Source organism: Elephantulus edwardii, unplaced genomic scaffold, assembly GCF_000299155.1.
Source record: "Elephantulus edwardii isolate Elephantulus edwardi_28Jun2011 unplaced genomic scaffold, EleEdw1.0 scaffold00178, whole genome shotgun sequence".
Taxonomy (NCBI): Eukaryota; Metazoa; Chordata; class Mammalia; order Macroscelidea; family Macroscelididae; genus Elephantulus; species Elephantulus edwardii.
Window position 1 is genome coordinate 4,262,671 of NW_006399928.1, and position 15,546 is coordinate 4,278,216.

Here is a 15,546-nt window from a genome sequence, read left to right on the forward strand (position 1 = left end):
TTCATTGGTTCTGTTGTGATGTTGCCTGACTAATCTCTTATTCGCATTATTTGTGTTTTTTCTTTCTTTTCCTTTGTGAGTTTTGCTAATGGTTTGTCGATTTTATTGACCTTTTCAAAGAACCAACTCCTAGTTTTGTTGATAGTTTCAATTGTTTTTTGGTTTTCTATTTCATTTATTGCTGCTCTAATTTTTATAATTTTGGGTTTTTTAGAGGGTGTCAGGTTTTCTTGCTGCTCTTTTTCAATTTGCTGAAGATGTTGAGTTAGAGAATCAATGGTTATTTTTTCTTGCCTTTTGATGTGTTTGCTTATTGCTATAAATTGACCTCTAATTACTGCTTTGGCTGTTTCCCAGAGGTTTTGGTAAGTGGTGTTTTCATTGTCATTTGTTTCAAGAAACGTTTCAGTTTCATTTTTTTATTTCTTCTAGTACCCAGTCGTGTTCAAGCAAGGAGTTGTTCAGCTTCCAAATGCATGTTTTTTTCTCCTTTATCGTCCCAGTATTAATTTCTAATTTTGTAGCATTATGATTTGACAAGATGCTTTGTATTATTTCTATGTTTTTTAATTTATTGATGCTTGCCTTGTGTTCCAGAATGTGATCTATTCTGGAGAATGTTCCATGTACATTGGAGAAGAAGGTATACTGTGTTTTTTGGGGGTGCATTAGTCTGTAAATATCTATGAGGTCAAGTTGGTTTATTGTATGGTTTAATTCTTCAGTATCTTTGTTGAGTTTCTTTCTGGTAGTTCTATCTTTTCTTGATAGGGGTGTATTGAAGTCTCCAAGTATTAATAGTATTGTTGTCTATTTCCTTTTTCTGTTTTGTTAATGTTTGTTTTATGTATTTTGCTGGTCTTTCATTTGGTGCATAGATATTTATTATTGTAATGTCCTCTTGTTCTATTGACCCTTTCAGCATTATGTAGTGACCTTCCTTGTCCTTTGTGATGGTTTTTACATTGATAGTTACTTTATCGGAGATTAATATCATTACTCCTGCTTTTTTTCTGGTTGCTGTTTGCTTGGCATATTTTCCCCCACCCTTTTATTTTTAGTCTGTCTTTATCTTCATTTTTCAGATGTGTCTCTTTTAGACAACATACTGATGGATTTTGGCTTTTTATCCAGTCTGCTACTCTTTTTCTCTTCAGTCGTGCATTTAAACTATTTACATTCAGTGTGATTATTGAGAGGCAAGGTTTTAATTGCTATCCTTGTGTTGAGTTCTTTTTTGGTGTTTTTGCTAGGTACTTTGATCCATGATGCTTTCTGTGGTACCTCTGTAAGAAGGACATCTTTCCTGCAATGCTGGTCTTGTTTTAACAAACTTTCTTAGGTTCTGCTTTTCTGGGAATATCTTGATCTCTCCTTCATATTTGATGGATAATTTTGCTGGGTGCAGTATTCTTGGTTGACAGTTGTGTTCTTTGAGTGTTTGATATATGTCCTTCCACTCTCTTCTTGCTTGCATGTTTCTTTTGAGAAATCAGCACTTAATCTTATCTGCTCTCCCTTATAGGTTACTCCCTACTTTTTTTCCTCCCTTGCTGCTTTTCAGGATTCTCTCCTTATCTTTGGTTCTGGCAAATTTAACTGTGATATGCCTTGATGTTTTTCTTTTTTGGGTCTAGTCTATGTGGTGTTCGCTGAGCTTCTTGTATATATATTCTCTCATTCTTCATTATGCCTGGAAAGTTTTCCTCTAGTAATTCTTCCACAACTATTTCAGTGACTTTACTTGCTTCTTCCTTTTCTGGGATCCCAATGATGCGCATATTATTTCTCTTGATGGTGTCCCACATTATTCTTAGGTTTTCTTCTTTTTCCTTCCTTTTTGAGTCTGCTTTTTGCTCTAGCAAATCCGTGGTAACAATTTTGTCTTCTATTTCATTGGTTCTTTGTTTCATCTCTTCAACTCTGTTCATGTGCCCCTCCATCATGTTCACAGCATCTGAAACATTGGACCTCATATTTTCGATAGTGGTTTCTTGTTTTTCCAGTGCCGCTAATGCCTCGTTTGTTTTCTCTACATTGTTCTGGACTGGTTTTTTGTGGTTTTTTTAGTTCCTCCTGTTTTTTGCTTGTAGTATCCTGTAATTCTTCAAGTTTGTCTTTCATCCATTGAAAATATTCAATCATTGTTCTTTTAAATTATGTGTCCGAAAGTTCCATCGGACTTTCTGTCTTTAGGAAATCCATTGATACTGTGTCACCCTTTGGGGGTGATATCTTTCTTTGTGCTTGTATATTGTGTGGGACAGCTTACTTTCTTTGAGACATTGATATGTTCTCCATGAAGATAATGCTCTAGAGATCAGTTGGGTAGCTATCCCACTTGTGCTTTTCTGTGAATGTCTGACTCCAGGGAAATTTCAGTTCAGAGCCTGTGAGAGCAGCCTCGGGTAGGTAAGATAGGTCAAGGTGCTCTGGATTAAAGGCAGGTTGATTAACCAGATGTGTAGACACAGGTGTGGAGTCAAATAGGGAAGGGCATGCACGTGGTTGCGGCATTCACAAGGGCAGGTCAACCACTTGGGGGACCTCACTCAGGCCTCAGTTGTCTGGGTGTGCTTACAACCGGGGTCTGTATTCAAATTCCAGCTGTCTGTCTCCCACCCAGTGGTTTTCATTCACTGGTCCCTGTCCAGTGGTGCTCACGCAGTTACCCTTGCACCGTGGCCCCTGGCCAGGAAGGCTCCTGGGTCAAGGGGACTCAACAAGACAAAGTCAAATTTCTACCAACCCACTCGCCTTTGGCTGGTCTGCAGTGTCCATAAAAGTTCCGCCAAATGATCACTGGCCCACTCTTTCCTGGGCAGTTGGCGTGCCCTGAGATAGCTCAGCCAAATTCCCACCAGTGGGCTCAACCTTGGGAACTCTCCCAGACAATAGGCGTTGCCCAAGAAAACCCAATTAGGAGCCAACCAGCCTTTCTCGTGGCAGATCAGTCCCACAGCAGCTTGATTGGTGGCTTCAGATGATGGCCGTCTCCATGGTGTGCCTTTGTGTTCTGACTCAGAATCATATTGTCCACGGCTGTTGTTGTGTTGCATGAAGGAGTCTCTAGTGGCCCTGGAGCACCGCCAGGGGGTGCAGGGTTGTGGCGAGGCCACCAGGTGTTCTAAATGTGTGGGGGCACAGGATGGTGGTGGGGTGGTGTCCCTGGACACGGTGCTGTGGCAGAGATGGGGGGTGCAGGGTTTGGGTAGCGCTGGGAGTTAGGGGTTGCAGTCTGTTTCCAGATATTAAGCTGCCAAGTCACCAATCCTCAGCAAATAAAACTTACTGTGCTTCGTCGCCCTGCTTGTGCGCCGCGTCACCCTGCTTGCGTATTTGCAACTTTTAAAGAAAGTTCCATACTGCCTTTCATAGTGGTTGTACCATTTTACACTCCCACCAACAGCGAAGAAGGGTTCCAGTTTGTCCACAGCCTCTCCAGCATTTGTTGTTTGCTGTGCTGCTATTACTGGGATGAGATGATATCTCATAGTTGCTTTGAAGAGACCTGTTCTTGTCAACAGCATCTGTAACACAAAACCAATTCCCATAAAGTCACTTATGTCCCCCACGCCTCTGTACCTCTTTCTGTTTGTCCCAACACCAGTGTTACTGCTTTGCTCAGTCTAAAATCCTATGTGATAGCTCACAGAGTGTACAGAACCAAATTGGGGAAGTTAAAAGGGTATAATCCAGGTTTAGGAGTAGAATTTGGTCAGGAGAGCTTCCAAAATGTGCTTGTAGGCACCTCAGTCTTGAGCCTTGTGGCTTACGTCCAATGTTAACAAAGTTCTTAGCCCTGGCAATATTATTGGCTTCCCTTTTCCCCCTAGCTGACCCATAAACGTGGGCAAAGACTCAGCTTAGCTCTGGTTCTGTATGTGGAGGCTAGCAGATAGGTAGCTCCATCTCACCTTGGTCTTTGGCTTGGCTATGGCTGCTGCTGCCAGAGGTGTAGGTAGAGCAGGAGTTTCTGGGCCTGAAGGATGTACTACATTTTCTTGCTGTTGCTGCTTTGCTGGCAGGTGGAAAGTCTATTGCTGTTGCTGGATTGTTGAATTTAATGGTGAGGTTGGTCAATCCCTTTGTGGATAGGCTAACAAACCCTATTCGCATGTTCCCACCTATCGACATGGGTCAGGTTTAGTGGCTAGGAAAGCCATTTTGAATAATAATCTCCACAAGAAGCTGTAAATCACATGGGAGGAAAGATTGTCCAACTTTCTCTCACTCAATAATGGTATGTTGTTGTTGTGTACCATTAAGTTGGAGCCTACCCTGACCCATAGCAGAACCTCCAGCGGGTTTTCAGAGGGAGATTGCCCATCCTTCTGCCTTCTGCTGTGCATCAACTCATGCCTTTGGGCTTGCAGCACAGCTTCTTAACCACTAAGCCTCCAGAACTCATTAGTGATATAGTGACATTAAACTTTAGTTAAAATATCTTTGAAGCAAACACATTTTGACACATCCATTGCCCCAGTTACTGTATCAATCCGTCTCATCTAGGGTCTTCCTCTCCTGCACTGTCCCTCTATCCTTCCAAGCATGATGTCCTTCTCCAAGGACCAGTCTCTTCTGGCCACCTGCCCAGAGTACATGAGACAGCTTAAAAATCCTAGCCTCCAAGGAGAAACTAGGTTTCACCCTCTCCAAGGCAGAACTATTTATTTTCTTGGCACTCATGTTCAAGACTCTTCTCCAGTACCACAGTTTGAAGGCATAGATTCTTTTTCTGTCATCCTTAGTCATTGTCCAGCTTTCTGACAACCATGGCTTGTGCTTGTGAGACCTTAGTCTTTAGACTGACATCGTGGCTTTTCAGCACCTTGTAGAGGTCCCCAACAGCATATTTTCTCCAGTGCAATTCATATTTTGAGTACCTGACTGCTGGTGTTAAAGAGTATTGATTGTGGAGCTGAGCAGGCTGTAATTGTTAACAACCTCAGTCTCTTCTCCATCTATCATGGTGCTGCCAATTGGCCTAGTGGTGAGAATCTTTGTCGTCTTGATGTTGAGCTTCAATCCATATTGAAAACTACAGTTCTTGACCTTCTGCAGCAAGTGCTTCAGGTCTTCTTCAGTTTCAGCAAGCAGGTTTGCGGCATCTGCATAACGTAGGTTGTTGATGAGTCTTCCTCCAGTCCTGATGCCACATTCCTTCTAATAAAGCCCTGCTTCCTGAATGATCTGTTCTGCATATAGATTGAAAAGGTATTGAAACAGGATGCACCCCTGACATACTTTTTTCCTGATTTTGAACCATGCAGTGTATCTTTGCTCTGTTCTGAGGACTCTTTCCTGGTCCAGGTGCAGATTTTGCATGAGCACAATAAGGTGTTCGGGGATTCACAGTTTCCTCAAGGTTAGTCATAATTGGTTGTGATCCCACACAGTAGAATGAATGCCTTTGTATAGTCAATGAAACACAGAATACATTCCTCTTTGCTTTCTGCTAAGATCAATCTGACATTGGCAATAATGTCTCTAGTGCCAAGACCTCTTATGAACCTACCTTGTACCATCTACCACATCTTTGATTATGGAGGTATTCCCTTTCACCTCTCCACCTAGCCTTAACTGTTTTGCTTGTTTGCCTAATACCCACTTGTAGGCTAATGTTATCATTACCATTGAGTTGGAAACAACTAATAACTGATCCCCTGTTGTTGTTGATTGCCATTGAGTTGAGGTTGACTCATAGTGACCCTGTGAACAAAAGACCTAAGGCCTTTCCATAGCTATCGTTGTTTCTTCAGTTCATAGAGTTTGCAGAGGCATGTGGTTAAGGAAATACATACCACTCCTGTTTTACAACTGGGAGCTCCACTAAACACTGTCCACAAGGGGAAACCATTATGGTATTTGATATCCCCATGGCACAAGGCATTACAGCAAACCCAGGTTACCTCATACAGCACATTGACAAAGAGTGATGTGCAAAGTGGAAGAATATTCCTCCAGATATAAGAGCACTAGTCTCATTTAGCAGTGGTTAAGTGAGTTGAATATGACTCAGAGTAAGCTTTGCACAAAAGACTTGAAATCTGTTCTATAATTAACATCATTTCTGTACATTCATAAGAGAGACTGTAGACTTTCCAGAGGCATCTAGTTTAGGAAATGGATGTTACTCCTGCTTCCCAACATGAATCAATCTGGAAGGTCATCTAAACACTGTACATAATGGGTAACCATTATGGTATTTGACAAAACTGTGGAATAGTGTTCAGCATCACAGCAACTCCAAATTGTTCAGTACAGCAAATAGACAAATGATTGCTGTGTCTTTAAAAAGAATATTTTTCTGAAATTCATAAATTTACCCCTAGGGCCCTACAGGATTTTAAAGTCTCCACCCTTACCCTTAGTCTAAGGCTCAAGGGTCACCCACTTTTAAGGGGGGAAAAGAACAGTAACACAACAAAAAGGATCCCAGAAACTTCCTTTGCCTGACTGCCGCCAAGACAAGACCTCCACCGAGATGTCAGTCAGTCAGCTAACTTCCAGAGTAGAGGGAGACTCCAAAGGCCCCAGGCCTCAGGTCAGCCCACAAAAAAATATTCCCTAGAGGCTGTAAATCATAGGAGAGGCCTATCTTTCTTCTTGAGGAGCAGCAAACTTTCTACCTTTGGATTGGTATTGTAGCTTCTTACCACCATAGGTCCCTGGAGTCACTACTTTGTGTCTTCCCTTTAAAGAAAGGTACTATCATTAAAGAATGTTACTGTGTTGATTACTTCATTTCCTGTCACCCCTTAGTATGTGTCTGTTGTTTGTTCTTTTTGCCAGTGAGTCGACTACAGCTCATTACTGTCCTCAATGAACAATACATTGGAACCTTGCCATCTAGTGTCATCCTTGCTATAATTGGAACTATGCCATCTTCACCATCTCTGTTACTTGTCCATTTGTTACAGTTCCTGTGTCAATTTATCTTATTGAGAGTCTTCCTCTTTTTTCTCTTACTCTCCAACTTTCCCAACATGATGTCTTTTTCTAAGAACTGGCTCCTCCTGACAAACTATGTGAGACAAAGATAGTGCAATGTTTTTGGTGAAGTATCTTTAAATGTCCTCTCTCCCTTTTAAAATTGGGTTGTTCTTTTGTTGAGATATCAGAATTTTCTCTAAATGTAGAGATTAAACCCTTGTCGAATATGTTGTTGCCAAATATTTTCTCCCAATCTGTAGGTTCTCTTTTTACTTTTTCATAAAAAAGGTTTTTGATGCATGTAAAGATTTAATTTTTAAACAGTTCCAGTGGGATCCTATATAGCGCTTAAGACTCCAGGTAGACCTGAAAAGCTAAACAGCTGTTCACTTTTTTTTGGTTGTTTTTTTTTAAAAAATTTTATTATTTTTGTGTGCGTGTACCGTCAAATCAGATCTGACTGGTACAGGAGGAGATTGTCCCTCCTTCCCCGGCAGAGCATCTGGTGGATTCGAACCGTTCGCCTCTGGGATTGTAGTTGCAGCTCCTTGCCACTAGGCTACCAGAGCTCCCCAGCTGTTCATTTTTAAGATGACTTCATGGTCTATTTTCCGTTTAAGATTTAAAAATTATTTTAGGATTGTAGTGTCAAATGTTCTTCAAGCTTCCATGGCTTCAGAAAGTCTGGAATCTATGAGAATTTGAAATTCTGTTTTGCATTTTCTGCCTTTTGATCAAGATTCTTCTGAGGAATCTTAGTTAAAAATGTTCTGTAGTGGTGGTAGCACATACACAATCCAGTTCTTCTGGTCTCATAGTAGAGGAGGCATTTGTTCATAAAAACAACCACACGTTACGTATCCTCCTGGTATTCTGACTTACCTTTTTTCTCTGTTGCCCAGGTGATTATTGTTGTTGTTGTTTGATGCCGTCGAGTCGTAGACGACTCATAGCGACCCTATGAACGTTGTATGTAGAGTTTCCGGAGGCAAGCCATTTAGGAAGTGGATGCTGCTCCTGCTTCCAGGCCCAGGTGATTAGAGACCTATTATTTTGCCTTCAGTAGTCCCTTCTAAGCTTTTAAGAACTTAGGCACTGTATAAGGAGCAGATACAATGTGGAGGCGGCCATGTCTGACTTCCACGCACTTCATAAAGGGGAACTGTCCTCATAATAGTTTCCGTAATACCAAAAACAACTACAAAGTTAGACATGCCACCCTACATGCTCCTTTACCTATTCCTCCCAACCATTGGGTCCAGTGTTCATTGCAACTTTTCTCACTGACTTTAATCACAGTTGTGGGGTTAGGGAATTTGGTTGGGAAGTCAGAGAGACAAAGACTATCACACAGTGCAAGTCCACGTTTAGTCCAGCAGTCCCAAGCCAGATTAACAAGGCACAGTTCCTCAGTTATTTCATACTGCTTCTCAATCAATAAATGAATGTCTAGGTCCAGATCAGCAGCACAAATAAACCTCTGGTTTCCTCAGTTGTCCACTAAACTTGATCTCAGAACAGTTGCAAATCATGTTTTCCTTCAGTCATCCAGCAAGCAAAACCTTTAACTGTGGTTCCAACTCCAAGCTTAATGATTTGCAAGACTAACTCAGTGGCTAAAAAAGCCAGTTTTCAAAGGTTCTGACACCACGGGCACTATGCCTAAATGAAACACTTTGTTGTTAGGTCTCTGCCATCTTTACTATGACTCATAGTGACCATATGAACAGCAGTTCTGTACCTTGTTCTATTGTACATCATCCTCATGCTCTTGTCACACTCAAGCCCATTGTGCTAATAACTATGTCATTCCGTCTTGTTGAGGGTCGTCCTCTTTCCCTGACCCTCTCTACCTTTTCCATCATGATGTCTCTCTCTAAGGACTGATTCCTTCTGAAAATAGGCCCAAAGTGTGTGACATGAAACTTCACCATCCTCGCCTCTAAGAAGCTCCCTGGTTGCACTTTTTTTAAAAAAAAATTTTATTAATTTTAATGAACATTTACAGACATTTTGGATTTCCATTCATTCTTTGCTGCACTTCTCTCCCTGCCCACTGGTTGTACTTCTTCCAAGACAGAGTTGTTTGTTCTTCTGGCAGCCCATGGGGATATTCAGTAATTTTTACCAGCACCACAATTCAAAGAGAATTAATTCTTCTTTTTTTAAATTATTTTTCTTCATTGTCTAAGCTTTCAAATGCATAGGAAGCAGTTAAAATGCCATAGCCTTTATCAGCCACACCATAATTTTTAAACTCACATCCTTACTCTTTACACTTTGGAGAGGTCTTTGACAGCATATTTCCTCAGTGCAAGTCTTTTATCAGTTTTGTGTAATCACCTTATTGGACCAGTAAACTAGGATGACCATGGAATCATTTACCTAAGCCACAAATAGGGAGTCAAAGTGGTAAGAAAGTATAATCAACCCAGAGACCTGTGGTTGGAATCCACTGGCTGCCCCTTAGGAGAAAGATGGGCAAATTGCTATGTCATAATACAGGCATGAAATAGGCATATACAGAGTCATTGTACCAAAGAGAATGTGTTGACACTAAACCATTTAACGAAGTAGCATATCATCAAGAGCCAATGGTGCTAGAGGTAGTCAAAGCTACATTGAAAGCATTGGCATTAAATAAGGACTCAGGAATTGTTGGGAATGCCAGTTGAGGTGTTTCAACAGACACAGTATTGAATGTGCTCACTCATCTATGCCAACAAATTTGGAAGGCCAAGTGACTGGAAGAGTTTAATTTTTGTGCCCATTCCAAAACAAGGTGATCCAATAGAATGCATAAACTATAGAACAATATCATTAATGTCAAATGCAAGTAAAACTTTGCTGAAGCTTATTAAATAATAGCTGAAGCAGTACATCAACAGGGAACTGCTAGAAATTAGGCTGGATTCCGAAGAGCCCTGGGAATGAAAAAGATCATTCTTGAAATCAGATCTTAAAGCAGAAAATACCAGTAAAATGATTACTTTTAGCCATCCTGGTGGGAATAAAATGGTATCATTATAGTTTTGATTGGCATGTTTCCCATGGCTAATAACATTGCACATCTTTTCATCTGTTTATTCATTTGAATGCCCTCTTTGGTGAAATGTCTGTTAAGATTGGGTTGTTATTATGCTGTTAGTTTAGTCTGCCAAAATGTATGTATCTTATATACATACTGTTCTTATATGATGTAGCTGCAACTATATCATTAACAGAGTAAAGGTGCTTAGACTAATTTGAGAACACTGGTATCGAGGAGTTGTGTTGCCAACCCCAAAGGCACTTTGTTCAAATCCACCAACTGCTCTGTGGGGAAAGATGAGCAGTTTGTTCCCATTTGATTTACAGCTTCTTAAAACCAGCTAGAGGATCAACTTTGAGTCCATTCTGACTCAGCAGTATGCAACAATGTTATTTCTTGAGGCTTAATATTAATTACTCTTTGCTGGCTGACTTTTGTTTCATGTAATGGATGAAAGTCTAAAACCTAGCAACTTAATTACTAAAATTTATCACCTGACTGAAAAATCGTAGTACAATTTGCCATAGAATAATATATGTGAAAAAACATATGTGATGCCTTTTTGACAAATTTGACAGAATTTCACTCTAGGGTTTCATTTAAAGGTCTTTTATCTATGGAACAGTCTGTATTGAATCTGTATTCCTTATTGTCCTGCTTATTGAGGTATTGACACAAATAGGACAAATAAAATTTTAATTTCACTGTCTGACATACTGTTTTACATACTCTTTTACTGATGCATGCATGGTGATTATGATGACTTAGCAACACAAATAGAGTTGCTAAAAAGAAAGAAGAGTCGACTGCTTTTCATTATGCACATGCTCAACTCTAATGGCACTTAATATTAATGCATAATCTAGTGGTAGATAGATACCAGGTTTAATAGTTGACTGGTAATCCTTTTAAGTGTGCCTGACTCTTTTAAGTCTGATGACATAGTCCATAGTGTGTTTTGCTGCAACAAACTAGATATGCCTGACAACCTAAGGACAGATTTACTGATAATCTGCTAAATACTGTTTTCCCTATGGAAAATTTTGGGTTTTGATGGGAGTGATTTGTATTATAACTTTGTGTAACAGTATATTTGATTTTTTTTAATGGCTGCTGTTGGTGTGGGGAGATGCTACCGTAAGGTTTGTGGTCTTTTATTTAAAACTCATCCGGCAACATACAGTTAAAATTAAGAATTTTTATATTTTAACAGGTACTTTCATTTAAAAGTCTCAATTTTAATAAACATTTCTATGGTAAAACATTGTAAACTTTATAAATCAGTTTGACATCAGGTTAAACTGTTAAATTGGTTTTTTGAATGTTTTGGGATCAATGCTGAGAGATTGTGGTCCAAGTTTGTCAAGCAGTATCTAGTTGGCAGAGGTAAGTGATAAAGAGAGGTTAAGAAAAGTGACTACGAGATAATTTTTTATTGACACAGTATAATTAATAACAAAGTAATTTTGGGATTTTAGGATTTGTACTGTGTTCGCAGTGACCTGGGTAACCTGCTTAAAGCCCTGGGTCGCTTGGAAGAAGCCAAGGTAGGTGTTTGTTAAAACACATTTAAACATCAGTGTTTTTTAAAATGTGTACATTTTTGCAAAATCTTCAACTCTTCACAAAACTGTCCTATGAATCTCAGGAAAGTGAGATTCACTCCAGACTAGAGCAGGGCCAAACTTTGGCATACCTGTTAATCTGGGGTAAAGGAAGAAAATGAACATTTTAGAGCCTTTCTGCTGAAGCAGATTATCATTATAATATTTGGCTCCATCTTAATGTTGGAATAAATAACATTACTTCAAATCTTGAGGCTTGTCTGCTGATGATAAGCAGAGCACCTGTGATTTGGCTCAAGACTTCTGTATGATGCAGGTGCCATTGAAAATGCTGCTCTTCTAAGTCCTATGTGGCTTGTAAGTGGAGAAGAATTCCATTCAAATGTTACCCTATAATACTGGCATTTAAAATTCTTGTTTAACCTTATTCCCTTCATCTCCCTTTTTTACAGTGGAAGAAAGGCTGGTAAATGATTTAGAATTAGTAATTGGAGCATCCCTTATCCACATTCCCTCCCTCAGTTTCCCTTTTCCTCTTTTTCAGTCCTAGTTGTCTGCCTTTTCTTCCTTCCTTCCTTTTATTCCTCCCCACCCCATTCCTTTAAGAAAAAAAGAAATAAAAAGAAGGGCAAAGCTGGTTTGTTTGGGAAATGGACTGATCGAAAGAAAACTTGCCAAAGTGGAAAGGTGGCTTTTAGCATTCTGTTTCCAAATAATGAATTTGAACACCAGGTTGGGTTATTAAAGCTTTTGGTATAATGTACAATTACATTTATAAATGAAAATATCTTGTTACAAGCCACCTTACGCAACCGCGCTGCAGGGGTGAGGAGTGGGGAGAAACCAGAATGCTTCTGAAACTCCCATCTATTGCTCTGAGCCCCACGCGCATGCTAATGCGTGGAGTGTATGCGTAGCGTAGCTGTCTGTTTGCTTCGTCTAGGGAGGGAGAAGGCCTTTCAGTACCATCTAATTTTAAAAGAAACTAGTTTTAAATGCTCCTGATACTTTGGATTAACCTTTTGTAGGTTTCCAGCAATAAATTTTAGTTGAAAAGTTTAATTGATAATTTATAGAACAACAAGCTCCTATTTTTATCCCACCAAGCGGACAGCTAACATGAATTGCACTTCACTGCAGCTTTAGAGACTGGTTTAGGCTGAGACATTGCGCCTGCCGTAGATTGTTGACTTCTTTATTTCAGAGCTCTTGGAGATTCCTAATTTTGAAAAATGTTACTCTGGGTTTTTTGTGAGAACTTAGTAAACAAGAAAATACTCTGAGTGGAAAGCAATGTATTTCTTTTGTAATCAGTGCATTTGAAAATTCAAGCCAGCATATTCTTAATACATGGAAGTAAAATGAGATTGTCTTTATAAAATGAAGAGCCTTTCTTCCAGCAGAAACCCCTGCTGTATGCAATAGCCCTGATTAACCCTCTCCCTTCTGCATGTTTCCCATGTTACAGACTTGAGACTATCCTCATTCCCATATGTAATAGACATCCAAAGAATTTCAATTGCTTTGTTGAACTTTTACTAATGATCTTGTTTTTATTTTCTCTCTTGTTTTTGGTTTTTCACCATTGAAATTGTATTTAGAAGGTTTCAGGTGGGTGAAACCTCCTATTCCATGCGTAAGGTGCCTCGCTGAAGGGAGCTCGAGGCCTGGATCTAGGGCAGACACACACCTCCTCCTCTTCCAGCAAGGAACTGCATCGAAAAGTCACATGATGAGAAATATGGTAACGGGTTTGTAACTGCCACAGCAAAACAATTTGCCTCCATGCCTGAATCTTCTGTCTTGTGGCTTCAGAAGCAGCTTAAAATACTTTTATTTACAAGCAAGTTTTGTAAGAGAATGTTTTATATACTATAGCCACAATTCTGTCAAAAGATAAGTAAAAATTAAGATATTAAATTATTAGATAATTTACTAGTAAAAGCTTCTAACTCTTCTTGTTGTTCATTTTTTTCCTTTTTTCTTCTTTGTTTGGATTGCAGCATTCTGCTCTTCTGATGATGCGCTGTGACCCTGCAGTAGCGCAAAGGCTGCGCAGCGTTAATGCGCAGCGTTCCAAAAAGCCCCTGTGAACGGTTGACTAGATGGGTAATCTGATTGACTGGCTCCCTCAATCATGTTCTGTAACCTTTTTGGATAAAATTGGGCTTTAACATACCTTGAGTCCTGCTAATCTCATTAAACAAATATTCCCAGTGGGCCTGTCTAGTAGATTAATGGATCTGGTTGGCCGTTTGCTGCATCTAGGGGGTGTTCCATGTAGCGCAGCAGTTTGCAGCGATTGCGCATCGCGATGCTGTTAGGTTGCGCAAGCGATGTTTGCGCACGCATTACAGGGACCTCAACCTAGGTGCAATCCTGTCATATGAGGTTTTAGCTTTTTTTTTTAAAGAATATAACGTAATAGCCTGCTTTGATGGTATCTACTTTGTCAGAAAAATATATTTCTCTCAGTGGTATAGCTGGTGATACTTGTTGAGAGTAACAATTCCCAAATGTATTCCATAGTATTCTAATCATATTGTTCACTAAATTCGGGAAATCCTGTATATACTGTTAGGCTTTAAAAAATTGTAGTAAAGAAACTTTTAGTCTGCTTTCTTAAAAAATTTAATCATTAATTTTTTATTCCATTGATACCTTGTACAGTACACTCTGAGAAGTGGTGAGGGTAGGAAAACTGCCCAGCATAGAATCCCAGGACAATTGATTTCTCAGATAAGCCCAAGTATAAAAGTTGGTCATTGGTTGACAGAACTGAACATGGTGGTTTGCACTTGGGTTCTGGTGGCGCAGGCGCAGGAGCAGCCAGCTGTGGCAGCGCATTAGTTTTGGCGCAAGCGAGCCTATGCTGCAGGGTCACTTTTGGCTGGTCAGAGAAGGAATAATGATATCACCTTCTTTCCCCCCCCCAATCTTCTTTTTTCCCCTTTACAAAATCCCCCCTTTCCCTTTACCTCCTTCCCCTCCCATCTTCTTTCATTAACCCTTCCAAAGGCATGTTATTTGAAAGCTATTGAGACGCAACCAAACTTTGCAGTAGCGTGGAGTAATCTTGGCTGTGTTTTTAATGCACAAGGGGAGATTTGGCTTGCAATTCATCACTTTGAAAAGGTTAGTCATTACTAGATGATATTTATGAAGTGCTTACGTGCAAGGTATTTTTAGTAGAAATTGAAATTATAAGTCTTTACTGAACCAGTCTCATACTAACTGTATTTCACTGACAGTATTTCCGTGTTGATTAGATGGTTTATGTTTTGGCACAGTTCCCAGTTTTGCATTGAGAAAAGTACCATACCAATGAAAAATGCTTTTGTAAAAATGAGCCCCTTTACTAAACAATAAGAAAAATGCACAGTTTCTTGGTGAATAGACTGATTTAAGGCCTGAGGCTGGAGGCTTCTACTGGCTAAAGATTAGACTTAGAGCATTAATTGGAATAATAATGGAAACATATTCAAACTTATGAAATTTTGTTAAATTAATTTTTGTTAAATGCTAAAAAATTCTTGATGACCTTTGGAAGATGATAAAGAACAGCTAATTTTGAAAATAATTTAAGATGATGACAACATTTATCTTCTCTCTCTTGTATGAACTGGACCTTTGAATAAATCAATAAATTGTGCAGGAAGTGTCTCTATAGAAGTATTCCAGCTAATAACTTAAAGAAGGAAGGATAAAATTAGAATATTATCGATGGTGAAGTAGGAGGCTGCAGTTTGGGCCCCGACAACAATACCAAAATTAAAACCAAAAAAAACCGGCAGATAATTGTGAAGGTGTGGAGAGACTGGAACTTTCATATACTGCTGATGGGACTGTAAGATCTACTGTGGAGAACAGTGATGCTTACTTAAAAATTTGGAAACAAAAGTACCATTTGATCCTGTAATCCCATTACTAGATATATATGCTGAAGGGGGAAAAGCTGCAACAAGAAAATGTATGCATCCTCATGTTCATTGCAGTACTATTAACTGGGTGAAA

General features: G+C 39.6%; 1 protein-coding gene across 2 annotated transcripts in view; it reads left to right on the top strand.

The window, feature by feature from the left end:
* The window catches only part of LOC102846712 (UDP-N-acetylglucosamine--peptide N-acetylglucosaminyltransferase 110 kDa subunit-like), an 80,048-nt gene that overhangs the window by 12,631 nt on the left and 51,871 nt on the right, over positions 1 to 15,546 (top strand). For both annotated transcript variants that reach the window (XM_006895983.1, XM_006895984.1), the window contains exons 4-5: positions 11,446 to 11,514; positions 14,551 to 14,667. In XM_006895983.1, the coding sequence (XP_006896045.1) occupies positions 11,446 to 11,514; positions 14,551 to 14,667 (186 nt within the window). The remainder of the gene's footprint in view (positions 1 to 11,445; positions 11,515 to 14,550; positions 14,668 to 15,546) is intronic.